Genomic DNA, 18,605 nt, shown 5'->3' on the forward strand with positions numbered 1-18,605 from the left:
CACTACTGTTCAGCCATTTCACTCGTTCATGGGGAGGCAGCTTATTTTCTTCCCAGTGGGAAAAGCTTTGTGGTTAGTGCAAGCGCTTATGATATGCAACAAAGAACATTTGAAATAAATATGGGGGTACTTAAGCTCTGCCTTCAAGGGTATGACGCGATAGCGTAGGCTGCCACCCGACATATGAAGCACCGCTTTAACCAAGCCCTACTAATGTACCTGCGTAGCCTAAGTGTAGAGCGTCTGACTTGGCATCCAGGACCACTGGGAGGTTGATTGTTATTCCACCTTCCCACATCACATGAGCAACCCGAGTTCGCAGCTCCTCGCCAACAGTCTTACCAAGTCGCACCATCAAATAATCATTGCCCGGCCATGCCAGCTACAACATGCCAGCGACCACCTGCCAGTGTCATGCTCGTGAATTTTCGCTCGCAACGCAGACGCCAACAACGTCGACGCCGGATTTTCTGGTGAATGGGATCTTTAACGTTATCATATTAAAAGAAAAACCGCGATGCGAATAACTGCGAGGCTTCGGACGCAGGATGCACCGATAACGCCAAATATTCATAGCGAAGGATTATTTGAGCTCGTATAACGCGATGTTCAGTGTCAGATTTAAGGCGTAAAATCTGCCTTTTACAGACAAGGAGATGTCTGGTCTTATCGAGGTGAGGTAAGCTCTTTTTATGGCATGCTTTGATCAGTCATCGGCAGAAGACGTGCATCGGGAAGAACGATTGAATTTACGTAACCACTAAAGCAAAAGAAAAAAAGGTAAGGATCGCGTTTTGTAATAATTATTTTTTAAGGTTTTTATTTTGGCTTTTACCGTTGACGAGTGCCGGCCATGATGTCAACAGAAGCAAAATCAGTTTCGGCTATCAGCCCTGGCTGACACCACAGGCTGCAGCTGCCAGTAATGGAGAAGCAATAAAATGTGGCTAAATATTTTTTTTTTAAGTCATACAACCCAAGACAAATTCAGACGTCCCTGAACTCCGTTCGCTAAAGAAAGCTAGGGTGCGAAAAAGTGGATGTTGTCTAATAATTTATCCTGAACAGAAATTCTGATTTGCATGTTGACATAACACGACCGAAGATTATCACGGCATAAGAGGCTACGTTGAAAAAGTACAAAATTTGACACACTAATTTTACTTTTCATCTGTGTTTGTCGCATACTTCGACATCTACCTCATGATATCTCACCAGATGGAGTCGGTGTTGAGCTTTTCAACAGGTTCTCCACGGGCGTCGTAAAACTGATCCACCGTCGCGCTGGCGTGAGTGTCATGGGCCGAGTAGTAGTTGGTCACAGTTCTTGCTGGGATGCCGAGTGCTCGACACACTGCAATGGTAGAGATCATGCCCCTTCTTTTATACCAGGGTGCACTTGTGGATTTCGCTGCCCGTGCAGCACAAATTAGCTGTGGCATAAAAGCGCCACGTTTCAAAACGAATGCCCCATCCATCATGTTATAAGAAATTGTCGTATACTGCTCAAAAGTTCCCATCGAATGATTTTTAATGGGAAGGGTCTACACAGAAAGTATGGTTAATGGGGTTGAGCGTCCCAAAGCTATAGGCTATGAGAGACGCCATAGTGGAGGACTCTGGAAATTTAGATCACCTCGGGTTCCTTAACGAGCACTGACATCACAAAGCACACTAGCACCTTGCGTTTAACCACCATCGAAAAGCAGCCGCCTCGGCCAGGATTCCCTCCCGTGTACTTCGGCACAGTAGCCGAGCGCCCGAACCACTGCACCACGCCGGCGAGGCTACACAAAAAGTTTCTGGAGTTGCTCGCCCCCTCCCACCATTTTTTTTTATATGCCTGGTCGAGTTTGTGACGTCTTTACGTTTTTAGCTTTACACTACAGTAGGAAAAGGTAAACATTCCTATCAGCTCCCATGGGCTTTCACATCATGACCGCGAGAGCTGACACTAGCCCCGTGGTAGAACTAGATATCTGCCTAGCGCGTGCTTCTCAAAGAATGTCGACGGAGGTAACCATGTCATATCTAAACCGATGGCGCCGTGATGAAAGAATAGATACCGAGAAGATAAGCAGACATACGTAACCCATGCTATGGCAGTTTATCCACAGGTGGCGGGAGGGTGGGCATTGACTCGTGATATGACGCGAGGTGACCAAATGCCAAGTATGTGCGCTGGCATGTGCCACGCTTGTGAAGGTGCACGGGGCTTCCAAGCGTGCGTCTCGTTGTTAAGCCGTTTCATTTTTCTTAGCGAATCTCGTGGCATCGACGTCGGCTCGAAAACGGTGTTCCTCTGTTTTTATACCATCTGCAAGCGAGTGCCGCTTCTATTTGTGTGAAGCACAGCTCTTTGATTGACCACAAATGTGTGACGACAACATGCAACGCACGGCGCCAGAGAGCGGCAGTTGAACCCTTAAGGTTTTCGGCTGCGGTATTTCCCTGGTGCTTCAAGCAGCAATTAGCGAGGCTCATCTGTCCGTGTCGCTGCGGGACCGAGCCCAGTCTGGGCCGTACCTAAATTATTTTATTTAATTTTGAGAACAGAGAGAATACACAAACCGACTGACTGACAGAAAACGAATTTTTGGCTGAGTGGAAGCCATAGTGCTAGCTCAGTAAAAAAAAATAAATAAGTAAAGGTCTTAAAAGAACATGCATTCAATAATTACTAACACAAAAAGTAGTATCATGAGAATTTTCGATGCTACCTAGGTACATGAAATTTTGAAAAACCAGCAGCTGGTTCCATTATAGCGTTTCAATACTGCTACCAGAAGTAGCCGAAATTGAAAATTTATGATGCATATATCGCCTATGCAACGTGTTCCGTCATAAGCATGAAAAGAATGCACATAACAGTGGCACTGTGGAGCCGAGTCTGTAACATGTCGTTGTGGCTTATAGCACGCTATAGGATATTTTAATATCTCGACTTATATTTTTAAATATGTGGAAGGTGTATCGGTGTGTGAATGTGGCAAGGTGGACTTGATGGCCTTCATGTAATGCAACTAAAAACAATTTAGTAAATACAATTACCTAATCAACTCATTCCTAATCAATGCTATACTATGCTGCGAAGTTTATGGCCATCAGCACTGAATTTCAGACAAGTAAAATTTCAAAATTGTCACCGCTGCTCCAGGTACTAAACCTGAAATGAATGAATGAATGAATTAATTAATTAATTAATTAATTAATGGGAGAGTAAATTATGCTGCATCTTATTCTCAAAACGTAAGTCAGGAAAAGCGCATCGTTTTCATTCCTGATTAGTCAGTCAGTCTAGTCAGTCAGTCAGTCAGTCAGTCAGTCAGTCAGTCAGTCAGTCAGTCAGTCAGTCAGTCAGTCAGTCAGTCAGTCAGTCAGTCAGTCAGTCAGTCAGTCAGTCAGTCAGTCAGTCAGTCAGTCAGTCAGTCAGTCAGTTTTAGTTATGTGACCGTAATCATACAGACGCCGCCCATGCATGCCATGAATAATGAAAAACGATACAAAAGACTCAGAAATGAATGTTGTTTTGCTCCAGGAAAATTTAGTCCTCTACTGCTTGAAGAAAACAGCCACAACTACTGACGACATATCAGGTCACTTTCTAACAAGCCACTCGTAAAAGAGTTGAGAAACAAGCTCTCATATGAAGATGGGAAGAATAACATATGTGGTTTCTTCCTGAAATAAATGATAATGTGTAAATAACTGCCAGCTCAGGGCTGGGATATTTCTAAGCCACGCCTGTACCTGGCACTGATGCGAAGTTATGCGTTCCTAAGGAGCAAGCTGTTTACTACACGTAGCGTACATGGTCCGCAAACAAGAGTACGCATAGCTCACCAGCGGTAGTAACTCCGGCAAAGACCCAGCACTGTCCGTATTTTACAGGCTTTTTGGTCTTGTAGTACTGTTGGAGGATTGGATGACTGCCAGTCCATGAGATCGGATTGACTCCGCCAGCAAAGTTGGTGGTCCAGTTTCCCATGAGTACGCCCTGATCGTCCGACGAGTTAACCTGTGGCATCGATACACCGTTAATCTCACGCACTATGCAGATAGGTGTTGTAAGCAAGGACTGTATTTTTTTGTTTATATTATAGAAGAAAAATATTGACTCGAATGCACTTATTAACGCTATATGTTAGCACGTTTTGGACGTAGCTCTGAATTTATGTTGACGTCTAGGCGAAAAGTACACTACGGCATTTTTATATTGTGGTGTCGAATTATTAATTCAAAAAATAATCTGCATTCGAACACCATTTCGCTACCAAAAGAAGAATTAGGGACATGTGGCATGATGAAGGCATCAATCGTGTCATGCATTTTTTTTTTTTTTTGCTCCATCACTCCCAAAAATAGTCGCCAAGCAGTTGGCAATGGCTATCTCTATCCTTGCATCAAAAGCGGTTAAGGAAAAGGATGCACCTGCCTCGCTAAAAGTAACTAGAGAGCCTGGTTTTCTTCTCTCTCTTATAGTGAAACCCTTGCATTATCTCTAAAAACCAAAAGGTCTCTAAAGGCCACGAGAAATATTCCAATTACTCTAAACAGATTTACAGCGTAAAGGATAAATTGCATTATCTACTACAAGGCTCAGAAACCATCACCGCTGTTTGCTTATTTTTCGCAAATACCGTGCATGACACGCACTAAATCGCATATATGCTCAAACAGGGCGCAACAGGCACTGCAACACATCAGCAGAGGTTGCGTTTGCACCGATCTTCCTGTGCATCTATCTGCAGCGCTCTGTTCCCGATTTCTTTTTCTTAATTTCTTTTTTTTAAGGGGGGGGGGGGGGGGGGGAATAGAAGCGCCGCACTTCTTTGCCCTGTTGCAGGGTTTTTAGAGAACGAGATTTTTTTTTTCTTCGTTAAAATCTGATATGGTATAGTCTAGTGCGCAGTCACAATCTCCCCACTGGAACGAACCACACAGTTGCGTCGATTAAAAAAAAAATTGTGAGTTTAAGTTGACCACCTATGTAAATACAAGAGTTGTTAAAGTAAATCACGTCAACTGCGGCTGAGAGTTTGCTCCTGAACTTTATTCGGTGTTTAGCTCCTCATTTCTTGCAATTACTGTGTTTGTTGAAACATCCGGTATACTTTGAATTAAAGGTGACAGCGTTTATTTAAGCATGTTGCGTGCGAAAAAGCTGATCAGCATAGCAACAATTATTTTTTTTTTCATAGCTCTTCAATATGGATTGTGTATAAAACGAGGTTTAATAAACAGTGCTGAAATGCACTTGACAGTATTGTTATTTCACTGTACAACGTTCGCACTGCTCTTTCTATTTGTACCAGTAAAAGATTCTTGATCTTCAAATAGAAATGTGTTATTTGGTAAGTGCGAAGAATTAATGGCACAGCAACACTCACCACTGCTGAAATGTGGCGCGCAACCAGGACCGGATTAGAGCAATCCTTCACAGGCAGCTTGCCAACACGCCTCAGCAGGTGCAGACAGCAGTCTAGGACATGTTCTTCAAACTGCAAGTAGGAATCGGGGATGTTTATGCCTCGAATTATGCTTTACGTGACTTCCCCGTCGTTAGCGCAAGATTGACTGCTACAGAAAGAAAAGAAATTGTCCCACTATGCTTTAAACTACGAGTGGCGCAGAACTGCCAGCGGTCTATCTTTTTGGAACATCTACGCCGTGATTTAATGAAGCAGTTATGAGTGTATTCATAATTAAACGTTCATAAAATTTATGAAAATACAATAAATGGTGTTCTTTATTTTTTATACGCTACAAAGGTTCAACTAGGCCATTGTACGCACTTCAAATGCTTTAAAAGTTGAACATTCGGATTAGCTAATCATTTAATAAGGAGTAAATGTTACTCGAATTTGCCACGTGCCACTTCCAGTACATATGCGCAAATTTCCTTTTGACGATGCTTACCCGTTCTTTTAATCCTCACTCACGTTATATAACATGCCCCGGATATATTTATGAAAAGGCGTCATTTTTTGGCTATTTGGTGTGCTTCTTAAAGCGCATCTGCTATGTATTTGAACTTTATCAGTAACATGCCACAGTTTTGTTGGTGTTCTTACTTGTTCGGAAACGCCGGTGAACTTGGTCTTACCGTCGCGCCCAGGTAGAACGATTGTCAGTGAACTTACATGGCCGTACTTCCAAGGACTGGGCCTCAAGTTCTCCTTGCTTCCACGATAGATGATGCCGGTATGGGCAAGCACGTACTCGAACCTCCATTCGGCATTTTCCATGTACACGAGGTCATCTGAGCATTCGGCAAAATAAAAAACAGCTTTTTTTATTGCTGGCCTTCAGCTCATGTGTCCAAAATGGTGACGACTGAAGTTTTTCTTGCTATTAAGCTTCGTTCGCTTACTCTGATCGGAAATGTTTAGACTCCCACGAACGCGTTTCCTAACTTCCCTTTGAAGGATTTCATCATTAAATCATTCATACAATTTGAAAGCAACTTTGCAATAGTCATGCAGTTACATCGCATCCAGCTTTCTTGGACGCATTTTAATAGGGAGGTAAGTGTACGATATCACAAGATACTGGTGTGCACCTATTTATGGGAATGACCAAAGCTTCTGGTGTGTGGCAAACATTTGCCTTAAGTGTTCTTCCTGTGTTCCCGCCGAGTAGTTGAAACTTCAATACAAAAGCAATGGTGTGCGTTTTTGGAAATAATTGTGAGGCAGCTGACACCTTTTGTGAACATATCGATACAAATGGCCTAATCTTCCGATACGTAGCGAAATTTTACTTCTTATGTTTGTCCTGTGCTCACAACGAGTAATTAAGACTGGAATACAAAAGCACTGGGGTGCGTTTTTTTGAAAATAATTGTGAGGCAGCTGACACCCTTTGTGAACATATGCATACAAATGGCCTGATCTTCCGATACGTAGCGAAATTTTACTTCTTATGTTTGTCCTGCGCTCACAACGAGTAATTAAGACTGGAATAAAAAAGCAATGGTGTGCGTTTTTGAAAATAATTGTGAAGCAGCTGTGGAATATTGTAAGGTAGTCTGAGTAGCAAAATTTTGCTTCTGAAGTTTGTCCCGCGCTCACAACGAATATTTAAGACTGCTATAGAGAACCCGTGGGGTGCACTTCCGACAATAACGATGGAACTACAACACTGCTAAACGAATATCTGGTGGTATAATCATTATTATGGCGCAGTTATGCGATCTGTAAAAGATATATATATATATATATATATATATATATATATATATATATATATATATATATATATATATATATATATATATATATATATATATATATATATATATATATATATATATATAAAAAGGCCTGGCGCGACCCCCTTTTACGTGACGTTTCAGAACCCCTGCGTCCCAAATATCTTTCACGGGGACACCTATGAAGACGTCGACAACTGGTTGCAGCACTTTGAAAGGGTAACTACATTGAACCTCTGGGATGACGCCGCCCGGCTCCGAAACGTCTACTGCAGCCTTGAGGACGGCGCTCGGACGTGGTTCGAGAACCATGAGGAGCAGCTGTCTTCTTGGAGAGAGTTCAAGCGTCATCTTGCGGCAACTTACGGATAGCTTAGATCGCCGCGAACGGGCCGAACGCACTCTCGAATCTCCAATATATATATATATATATATATATATATATATATATATATATATATATATATATATATATATATATATATATATATACATGTGTGTGTGTGTGTGTGTGTGTGTGTGTGTGTGTGTGTGTGTGTGTGTGTGTGTGTGTGTGTGTGTGTGTGTGTGTGTGTGTGTGTGTGTGTGTGTGTGTGTGTGTGTGTGTGTGTGTGTGTGTGTAAAGCTTAAGGGGTCAGTTTCTAAGCTTTGCAGGGACGCTACCAAGCCTCCTTTCGAGAAATTTGAAATGCTGAAGGTGACTCGCGCTGCATTGGTGTTAAGCAAACCCTGTGCGGCGCATATTTTTGCCGAACAATATATGTACTACACGTAAGCTCAGTTTTTAAACGTACGCATTTCAAATATAACGATTACGTAGAACCACAATCGAGATTTGCCGGCGTATTAAAGCCTTTCAAATGTCATTAAATACAAAGTGCACTGAAGCATTAACTTTCCTTCTGCCAAGGGTTCAGTTCGGCATTATTTCAGCGACAAGTACAGACATTATCTGCAAGGAGCCTAAGTTTTTTTCCAGAGAGGGTGAGCATTTTTTTCAGCTCCCAGAAGCGAGAGGAGGTTAAATCATGCTCTCTACCTTTGTTCCACGGGTTGAACAAGATGTAGATAGGATCTGGGTATGTATAATTGGCGCCAGGTGCTTCTAGTGCAGTGCGCATCTTGGAGTCAACATCCATCACCCAGGACCCGACGATGCAGAATACTGGAGTCATCACCTGAGGAAGAGAGAATGGTGGCAACGTGTCTGGTGCTGCGTTTCTCGCTAGACATCTCCCGTGGGATATGTTCGAGCATTCAAATCTTGAAGCGCAGCTCGTCAACAAACTTGTGCACGAAGATTAGGTTTGTACTGTTGGAATAAGTGTGCTTGCATATCAAAGTGAAGAATATGCCATCTATATGAAAAAAACAAAACAAAAACAAAATATAAATAAAGTACGTGCTATGTAATGCGATAAAATATTCAAGAGGGAAATATATGGGCTTAGCAGTATTACTTGACGGTTTTAAATGGGGATACCATATTGCTTAGGGAATACGGGATTAACGGGTCGCTAGTAACGAATTGCCATTTTGGTTTCTTTTTTATACGTGACCGACGCTGAACACAAATAACGATATTGCATGAAAGGATGGAGTCGGGCAACATGGCGTCTGTCGAAGTGGCCGAAGCGGGGGTCGCTCACTTCAACACCGATTCTCTTAGCCTTTGTAGCGTCAGTGTTCAATATTTCTCGTGCTCACGTGAAATAAAGTCCACTTGAGGCCTTTGATTTGTCTCAAGGCATCCCAATCTCAATATTCCGACGACTGCGCACCGGAATTTTAAGGTTGCTTAAAACGTTTGAACAGCCAAAGGTAGCTTTCATGGACATCAGTTTGGATTGTGCGGCAACTGCTGAATATTGTAAGACACTGTTATAATTGAAGTGGCCCAACCTTCCAATTGGTAGCCAAATCTTGCTTTTACTGTTTCTCCTTCACTCGTACTGAATGGTTAAGAGCACCAGACTACACGAATTGGACGCGTTTGCGACAATAGCAGAAAACTGCAAGTGTTCCGAGACGGGTCTGTAAATATATTGATTGTAACGGTGCAATCTTCCGATACGAAAACAAAATGCATTCATAAATAAAATTTCTACTTAAAAATGCGCCATTCCGGAACATCTGCGTATGTTCTATATAGGCTTCGCGAGCACGCGTTGCTTGGTTGCCATGAAGGTAGGTCCGAAAATGCACAATATTAGAACATATTTTTGTTTCTGGCGCAAAAACAAAAAAGGGTTACGAAATATGTAACAGCTTTTAATAAGTAGTTTTATCATTTTACTGCTTGGTATATTGGCTGGGAGGCACAAAACAATTTATAGACACTGTTTAGAGTTTCATGCTTTGGCAAAGTCACACACTGCCGTAATGCCTCAGAAAAGCCGTACACATTGCATATATAGAGCATGAATACGACCTAAGGAAATTACGAATGATTTAGCTGGTTAGGCCACATGCTAATTACGTCGGGTTTCACTTCAGTTTCGGCTCGAGGCTCGGTTTTCAAGGGCATGCAGGCGTCAGGCAAAGATCGGCGAAATTGTGATTTGGGACCTTAGTGGGATAGTGGATTATAAAATCTGGGCGTCGCTTAATGCGCCTTAACAGGACAGTGTGGTTGCAGCGTGTTCTGGAAAGACAACGACATGAAAATAAAAAGGACAGTGCGATAGATTGGTAGTAAATGCACGGTATCTCCAGATGAGGCAATGGCGCATTGGTAGAATGCAGAAGCCAGTGAAGCTGATCTGTTCCCGCCGCAGCGCGACTTAAACCCACTTGAGTGCAACGGTGTTTCCCTTTATTTCAAGAAGCTTCGAACAGACAAACATAGGCAAAATCTAAGGTTAGGCGTCTTAGACTTGATAACAATAGCTGTGGTTAGCGGCGTCCTCCATTGCTGACAACGAAGAAAAAAAACAAAAAAAAAAACATCAGCTTTGAAATGGTTGACGATGTCAAGCAACCCACCGAAATATACTTTCTGAGCATATTCGAAGGCATGCCATGAATAACAAGCTTCGAAGAGTCCTAAAATTGCCAAGTAACTGTTTCTGACAACGCAACTATGAGTACCAAATACACGCTAGTTTCTGTGCGTTGCCTTCCGCTTTGCGTGCTGGCGAACTACATTGTCATGAAGGCCAATTTTCGGGTTCAAATCCGATTTCACCCGATATTTCAGAAGTCCTCTTTGGGCGACCGGAATCTGGTGAGACCCAGTTTTACACTAAAAGCAAAGGGCCAAAATTTTATGCATCCGGTTCCAGCGGGATATGCACCAGTTGCGGTAAATCTAATAATTTATTTCTCAGGAGAATTAATTTGAAGACCCCTGGCGGTTCTTCCCGGATTAGGCCTTTAGTCCGGAAATCATTGTAAACGTGCTTGCCTTTCATGCACACCGTATCGCATTAACTAAAAGGGGTAACCGAGAGGCTTGCCGCCACGGTGGTGGTGTCTGCGTCAAAATTAAGGGCTTCTGCGAACTGTCAGCATTTCCAAACGCTGACTTTGCGAATGGAATGACTATTCTACTGGAGCAAGGGCAGCTTGGCCAAAGGGCACCGCTATATAACGTTTCCTCGGTCAACAGAATCCGGTAAAAGACCCCCTTTCAAGTATTTCACTTTAGAGAAGCCGAGCACCGGGCGAGGTGAAAAGCTTGTACCAATTGTAAGGGCGGTGTGTGGCTGGAGATTGAACCACGCAGCAGTGGTCACTACTTGGCCCCTACTAGTATAGTACGAGTGGAATGAGGCACATATGCTCATTCATTTCTTTCTCTTTAGGAGTTGCATACTGCCGACTATGCCGATATGCCGGTAGTGGGATGCCGACTAAGCCCACACCAGCCACAAGGCAATCTATCAGGTTTAGTGAAAGCTAACACCTCTTAGAAACCCCTAGGTTCCCTAGATGCCTTAGATACGAGGGGGAGCCTTTCTTGTAAGTCTACATTCTTCCTCGGTACCAATAACAACCGACTAGAGAGCTTTTTGAAGGTTTCAATTTAGCCAGAGGGGAGAGCGTGCGCATACGCGGACCTTCAATATCTGTGAAGAAACCACGTGTTGGCCTCTAAAATTTTGCTAAGTGACTTGGTCCGCCGGGGTAACTCATAGTACGCAAACTGCACTGAGTGTACCACGCCAATGCCTATGCCCTTTTCTTGTTGATGGTTCGTTTCGGGAAATAATGCATAAAAATAATTCCTGCACAATGAAGGCACTTCATAGCTTTGATATGCTTGTTCTTGTCGTTTTTAAATCCCCCTGTTGCTGTCCGTACCGAGAGTAGTGCACTACTGAAGTTAGCTGTACAATAATGCTCATAGTTAAGGCGAAAGCCTTTAAAGGCTCATGACTCCACAGCGCGTCCGTACGTGCGTGCGTCCACGAGAAGTGTCCCACTTCTTCGCGAGATTCTGCGCGATACCGCGAGACTGTGACGTCATCATCTGGCGACGTCATTACCGGATGTGACGTCATCGTGACGTCAGATCCGGTCGCGTATAGCAATTGGACCTGACGTCGTCATGACGTCAGTCTGGTCATGACTGATGACATCAACAGGCGATTCACACATACGAAGCTGACCTCGCCTGGCGTCCCATGCGGGCACCGGTGCTACGCATTTCATTTGGCGCTTCCTCGAACTCCGCACCACACAGCATACAGAACGAGACGCAGTACAGCTGATATCAGCGGCGTTTCGAATTGGTTTACAGGAAAAAAAAAAGACGCAGTATCTCTCACATTTATCTGCGCACACCTGAACCGGACTCTAAGGGAAGGGAGGAAGGTGGGAGTGGAAGAAGAAAGAGAGAAAGAGGTGCCGTAGTGGAGGCCTACGGACCACCACGCTACAAAATGTTATCACCTCACGCACTGTATTGGTCCAGAGTGCATTCTAGAATTTTTACGCACATTAGTAATATATTCCTTTTTTCTCTTCTTTAAGCGATATGTATGTTCTTTCTACATAAGTGCGTTAATACTTTTTGTACTTTTGCATTGACATGCTTAACAATGACTACACGGTAAGCATTAATGCCTGGATAAAAATTGGTTGTCATTAAGGTACCTCGACAAGAAGGGATTTTTCTTCTGACTTTCTGATAGCGGCACCCCATGCAGTCGGCGGCAAGGCCTCCGCCACTGTTTGTATGGGCACCAGAGAGACCGTTTCCTTGCCGTACGGTGTTGAGCGGTCCACACCTGGGCAGAAAACGAGGATGGAATGATCACTGTAACAGCATCCAACGCGGCGCTTTTCTGTTGACGCTTACAGTGGAGGAAGCAAAGGCAAAAAAAAAAATACACAGCAGCAGGTCATGTTTACCTTGAGATATGAAAACTTGGCAGGTTTGATTAGGCAACAAAAGTTTTCATACGGGCTTAAGTGTAGGGCTAAATATGAGCTCTTATACAGATTCTATTTGAGTAATTTGATGTTTTGTGTAGTAGACAATCTGTATGAGCGACATTTAACTGCAAGGGACATGTCGTTACGCAATGTTTTCGAAATGTTTAAATTAAAAACAATGTTTGTAAGCATGCTGTTGGTTTGTAAAGTGGTTGTCTCGTCCCTTTTTATTTTTTCCAAGGACATACCTTCAAGACGGAAGAAGAGGGACAGAGCGTCGGTCTCCGGATTGAAGGGCCTGTTGAGGTTGATGACTATGGTGAAAGACTGCCCCCGTCGAAGCACGGGGGCTGGATTTTCCGTTTTAGTCCGGGCGAATCCTCTCGTGAAGTGGTTCTCGGCGTTATATGTCACATACATATCCACCGAGCGCACCTTGACCACCTCGTCTGGGTTGCCGGCTGCACAGAGCGCCCACCGTAAACAGTCAGCGCATGTATGCTTAAGTTATTGCCGAAAATTTCACAGAGCAGGTGAATTCACGAAGGTCTCCGCACAAAACATGGGCTGGGCCAGTACCTTGGCTACCGCCTCTGGCACTAATAGAAATATTGGAGGAAACTCAGCCAATTCGGAACTTTAGTACAAAGGGCTTCGTGAATTTGGCGCCCATTCATTTTCTATTTTGTTTTTAAACGTTCTTAGGCTATGTAGCGAGATAATTTTAGGAATTATTTGATAATTGTTCGTACTCGACCAATCGTTCACTGTTGATTCTGCGGATAATTTCGGAAATAACAGTATATTGCATTACTACACCACTGTGGGACCGATTAAATAAATGATGAGAATAAAAATATCTCATGCCGGATCTTGCCTCCTGTTCCACCAGTGCAGTGTTTATTAAACTGCAGTAAGGACGGCTTCGTACTACGAACAGTGCACGGTTTATGCTTGCTCAGCAGTCCTAAGTGAGGCGTGGGGCATTGTGAGAAAGGGCCACTGGTCAACTCACGCTTCCATTTTGATACTTTTTTTTTTTCGCTTTTGAAAACGTATTTGACTGCTTATGGTGAAGCCGAAGCAAGTCGAGCCACGCTTTACACGCTTATGCGTTTGGGAACTCGGGTATACGTTACAACGGCGCCGTTCAATAGGTAGCGACGTGTGTCGCTACCTTTGGACTGTTGTGGTAACGTCGCAACCTTCGGACCGATGTGGTGACTGCAACTGTTTGGATTTCTCTATCGAATTGCTAGCGTGTCTATTAATGTATAATATTCAGTCACTCAACGGAGACGTGCTTGCACCACGAGCTGCTGTAGAAAGTACGTAACTTAAGGACAGAAATGCTTCGTTAAGCCTTTTACAGAGTGCGGACATAGTGCGCTTACTGACACCACCTCATTGGAGAGCAGTGCTGGAGTTGTGCACATTGGCGCATTAAGACAGGCGTGAAGAGCACGAGACCAAAGGCGCATACCGCAACTCAACACTCCTTAAAAGAAGCTAAATTGCAACCTCCGACTCTATTCCACCCCTTGAGCAATATTTTGCCGCAATTATTTTCTTTGTTCATTCCTTCGCTACTTTGCCACTGGCCATTCCCTACTTTGGTACCAAAGCCGGTCATTAATATTGGAGAGTGTTAATATGAAAGAGGCTATTAAGGTAGACGTATACAGTAATAGCGTACACCTACTGCGTCCGAACAGTTGTGGTTGAGTGTCTCAGCTTGCTCCGCGTTCTGCAAATGTGCGTGCGAAGCAGCCATACGTTATACCGGTCTTCGCGAATACGCTTGTCGCTATTTCACCAGCAAGTACCGCCTCGGTAGCCTAGAGGACAATACTGTCACCAAGAAGAGTAAAGATGTCACACGGAAAATCATGCACTCAGAACGGATTACCAGACTTGAGGAGGACTGCGACGGCACGGCTTCTAGTTCCCTCTCAGACTAAGAGCTGGCCTGTTTGCGCATGCATAAATGGTTACCTTGCCTCAGACAACACGTATATTTGTATATTTTTGAGACGGACGTTCATCAATAAAAGTCTCTCGGAGCTCACCGCTCTTCTAGTTTAGCCTCTTTTCTGTCGTCATCGTTTTTTACGCTACGATCATTTTTGACAAAACTTATTTATTAGAAAGTGTGTAAAGGCGGAATCATACTAGCCTGAGCGTAATCCTGATTATTGCACGTCGGGTCGCGTAACTGAACTTGGCGTGCACAGTAGGCGTATATATATAGGGAGGGGGTTAAAGCTCGAATGGGTCCGGTAGGGCATAAACGTGAAGGAGGTGAAACACGGTGGAAAAACCTCGGCCGAAACGTCGAATTAAAATTCGTGTTTCGGCCGGGCTCCGGCCTTTGTCAAGGAATATATATATGCATATATATATATATATATATATATATATATATATATATATATATATATATATATATATATATATATATATATATATATATATATATATATATATATATATATATATATATACATCACGCTCGCCGTCGCGGAAGACCATCTCCGTGGTGCCGCTGCCCTTCCAGCAGCCTTCACAGCCTTGACCAGTGCGTATGACGTCAAATTCACGACGATGAGGTCGCGGCCCCAGGCTCCAGATGAAGACGTCGCCCTATACATTTACGACAAGCTCCGTCTTCTTCAGGCCTACAATATCGAGTAGCCCGCGCCCACTGCTAAGCAGTACATCGTCGACGGCTTTCACGATGCCACCTCCGCATTCATTATGACCACAATGGACACCGACAGCCTGTCCATCTTTGTCCATCGGGTGGCCGCCTTGCATGACACCGCCAGTCGTAGCGGGGTTCTTGCTGCCGCCGGGATATCAGCAACACCCCAGCATGCTGCCCGCCCATGCATAAATTTCCAGAACCATCCTCTTTCCTTCCTGCCGGGCAATGTCGACCGCATCGGGGAGTTGACCGCATTGGTCGACACCGGCGATCAGCAACACCAACAGGAAGTTGTGCAGCACTCGAAAAAAGCCCCTGTTTCCCGAGAGCGGATGAATGGAACAGTGAAGTGGTTTAACAGTGATCGGCGGCTACGGCTTCATCAACCGCACCGGCACTGGTGAGGACATTTTTGTCCACCGCACCGCGTTACAACACTCCCGTAAACTTCGCCGCATCCGGAAAGGGCAGGAAGTTGAATATGAAGTGATTCCAGGGGAAAAAGGCCTCACTACGGCGAATGTCTGTGTGCTAGACGTGAAGTCTGCGCAGAAATGTCGCGAGTTCGTCAGGAAGCAAGGAGCCCACATCTACCGGCGTACTCAGGGAAGCCGTGCACGGTACGGTGCTTCCGGTGGAAACGGGGGCAACAACAACAAGTATTGCAGTGCAGCTTCTTCAATTTCTGTTACCATTGTCAATGCCTCAAGAGGGCAGTTCCAGATCGAGGAAAACCATCGGATACCGTGCAAGGAGAGCAAGTCAACAGCAAGTAACTGGCATTGGCGAAACTTTCAGGAGCATGACTGTCATCAAGGCCTTGGCAGAACGCCGAAGTGGCAATTACCCAAAGAGTCCCGCACAGAGAGCAACGCACCACTCACTGAACCAGACAATAAGCAAAGAATATCGATGCGAATATCATCATGGCTCCGCAGGAGGACAGCCCGAAAAAAAAAAAAGAATGCCATTGCAGCAGATGCGACAGCGATGTGATGGTGCTCCATTAAAGAACGAACGCAGGCGTGGCCGAGTGTGATGTACTAGGCGACGACGAAGTGAACAGTGCAGGAGCGAAGGTGGAGAAGATGATGTAGACAAATAAAGCAAATATATACAAATATATACAACATACAAGCAATATATATATATATATATATATATATATATATATATATATATATATCAGAACGAGCATTGAGGTCCCATGACCATGTTTTGTTTTCAATGAAATTTTTATATGTGGTGGGCAAATATCTCGACACAAAGAAATGAACCTTAGTTTTGCAAGGTATGCAGCAGATTTCGGGGAAAAAGAAATGTATATCACTAGAGGTGGAAAACGCCGCTTTTGCCATTTCAAAAAGTTGCAAGTTCGGAGCCCGGTTGAATGCACATTAAATATTTGTCGTAAATTATTCTTTTAGCGAATACGTTTACGCAACTTTTACTAATAAAAGAAAGCATTTTGATACAATATGTGTTTTATTAAAAAATCGTGAACATTGGTTCAGGAGCAGAGCGCTGCACAAAAGTCAATTTGCAACCGTTTATTCTGGCATGATGCCCCTAAGGTTTTCCGCTGAAACTTTTTTCCTGCAATATGGAGGTTATATTCTCTATTTCAAGCAAAAAGTGCAGTTGTAAGGCTGTAAATGTGTTTTCCATGGCGCTTTACAATTTGCTGAGGTTCAAGAACGTCAAAAAATGACCAAATTTGATTTGAATAAAAAATAAAATCATCTTTGCTTTTTTTAAACATTTCTCAGAATAATTTCACATGTCTCATTATTATAACGCGCTGAAATTGTGTCGCATTGTATTGTTTTAAATTATAAAATAAATACAAACTTAGGATGTCTTCATTCATTGGAATTTCTTCAAATTTGCTCTCGGAAAGCGTCTTCTACATACATACATACATGATCTTTGTCTACGCTAATAGGCCTCCGTATGATAAACTGTCTATAACAGATGCACGCTGGAGAGAGAGCCTGAGCATGAGGATAACATAACTGAGAACCAAGCCTTTTGTCATTGCGTTGAAACGTTCACTAGTGGACTGGCGCTGCCGCTCATCACTTTTTCACTTTGTGTTCGTACTCTAGTAAAGAGTTAGCATAGCGCAGAGATATAGCGTGGACGTGCACCGGATTAACGTATGTCTATTTTGCATCTCCAGTTTCAGAACATGGAGCAAACAGGAGGGGGAGGGGGGGGGGGGGTGGAGAAATGAACACCAACAGCTGTGTGTTGGTGTTCAGTGTGTTGGTGATCCGGCGATCCAATATTGTCCTACGTTATGGCAAAACTGTTATTCCGTCTTAGCTACTCGCGATGATATCCCAGCCTGCAACTAGCACCTACGAAGGAGAAAGGAATGAACATGGACAAGAGTCGCTGCAGTGCTGTCCTTATGCATGTAATGGGCGATTAACATGCATTCATTTTCATGGCGTCCGCTGACAGCATCTCGTCATAAATTTTAACACCACGAGACGAAAAGGAAAAGCAGAAAGAAAGAATCAAAATAAAGGAACAAAGTAAGTAAGTAAGTAAGTAAGTAAGTAAGTAAGTAAGTAAGTAAGTAAGTAAGTAAGTAAGTAAGTAAGTAAGTAAGTAAGTAAGTAAGTAAGTAAGTAAGTAGGTAAGTAAGTAGGTAAGTAAGTAAGTAAGTAAGTAAGTAAGTAAGTAAGTAAGTAAGTAAGTAAGTAAGTAAGTAAGTAAGTAAGTAAGTAAGTAAGTAAGGAAGGAAGGAAGGAAGGAAGAGAGGAAGGAAGGAAGGAAGGAAGGAAGGAAGGAAGGAAGGAAGGAAGGAAGGAAGGAAGGAAGGAAGGAAGGAAGGAAGGAAGGAAGCAAGGAAGGAAGGAAGGAAGGAAGGAAGGAAGGAAGGAAGGAAGGAAGGAAGGAAGGAAGGAAGGAAGGAAGGAAGGAAGGAAGGAAGGAAGGAAGGAAGGAAGGAAGGAAGGAAGGAAGGAAGGAAGGAAGGAAGGAAGGAAGGAAGGAAGGAAGGAAGGAAGGAAGGAAGGAAAGGGAAGGGAAGGAAAGAGACGGGAAAAGAACTGGAAGCAACGACAGTAGTCGCAGGTAAGCAAACAGGGGCGAAAGACGAGTGGTGTTTTTCAGCCCGGGGCATATTTAAAAAAATAAATACTTTAGTGCTACGACGTTTCCGTCTTGGTTATAAGTTGCATCAACCATGTCGGACACTAGAGGCGCACGTGGCTGACTGCCATAATGCGGTTGTCATAATCGTTGCCGAACTTAGGTGCGGTAGTTAACTTTTTACTGACCTGTTTTAAA

At 43.6% G+C, this 18,605-nt stretch overlaps 1 protein-coding gene across 1 annotated transcript in view; it reads right to left on the reverse strand.

Moving 5' to 3' along the window:
• LOC146204213 (annulin-like) overlaps positions 1 to 18,605 on the reverse strand; it is a 42,949-nt gene that overhangs the window by 16,559 nt on the left and 7,785 nt on the right. Inside the window, exons 2-8 of the mRNA XM_084589159.1 lie at positions 12,844 to 13,056; positions 12,314 to 12,447; positions 8,253 to 8,391; positions 6,144 to 6,262; positions 5,391 to 5,501; positions 3,844 to 4,018; positions 1,216 to 1,354 (exon numbers count right to left, since the gene is read on the reverse strand). Of these exons, the coding sequence (XP_084445285.1) occupies positions 1,216 to 1,354; positions 3,844 to 4,018; positions 5,391 to 5,501; positions 6,144 to 6,262; positions 8,253 to 8,391; positions 12,314 to 12,447; positions 12,844 to 13,056 (1,030 nt within the window). The remainder of the gene's footprint in view (positions 1 to 1,215; positions 1,355 to 3,843; positions 4,019 to 5,390; positions 5,502 to 6,143; positions 6,263 to 8,252; positions 8,392 to 12,313; positions 12,448 to 12,843; positions 13,057 to 18,605) is intronic.

Source organism: Amblyomma maculatum, chromosome 1, assembly GCF_055883805.1.
Source record: "Amblyomma maculatum isolate TAMU_Amacu chromosome 1, ASM5588380v1, whole genome shotgun sequence".
Lineage (NCBI taxonomy): Eukaryota > Metazoa > Arthropoda > Arachnida > Ixodida > Ixodidae > Amblyomma > Amblyomma maculatum.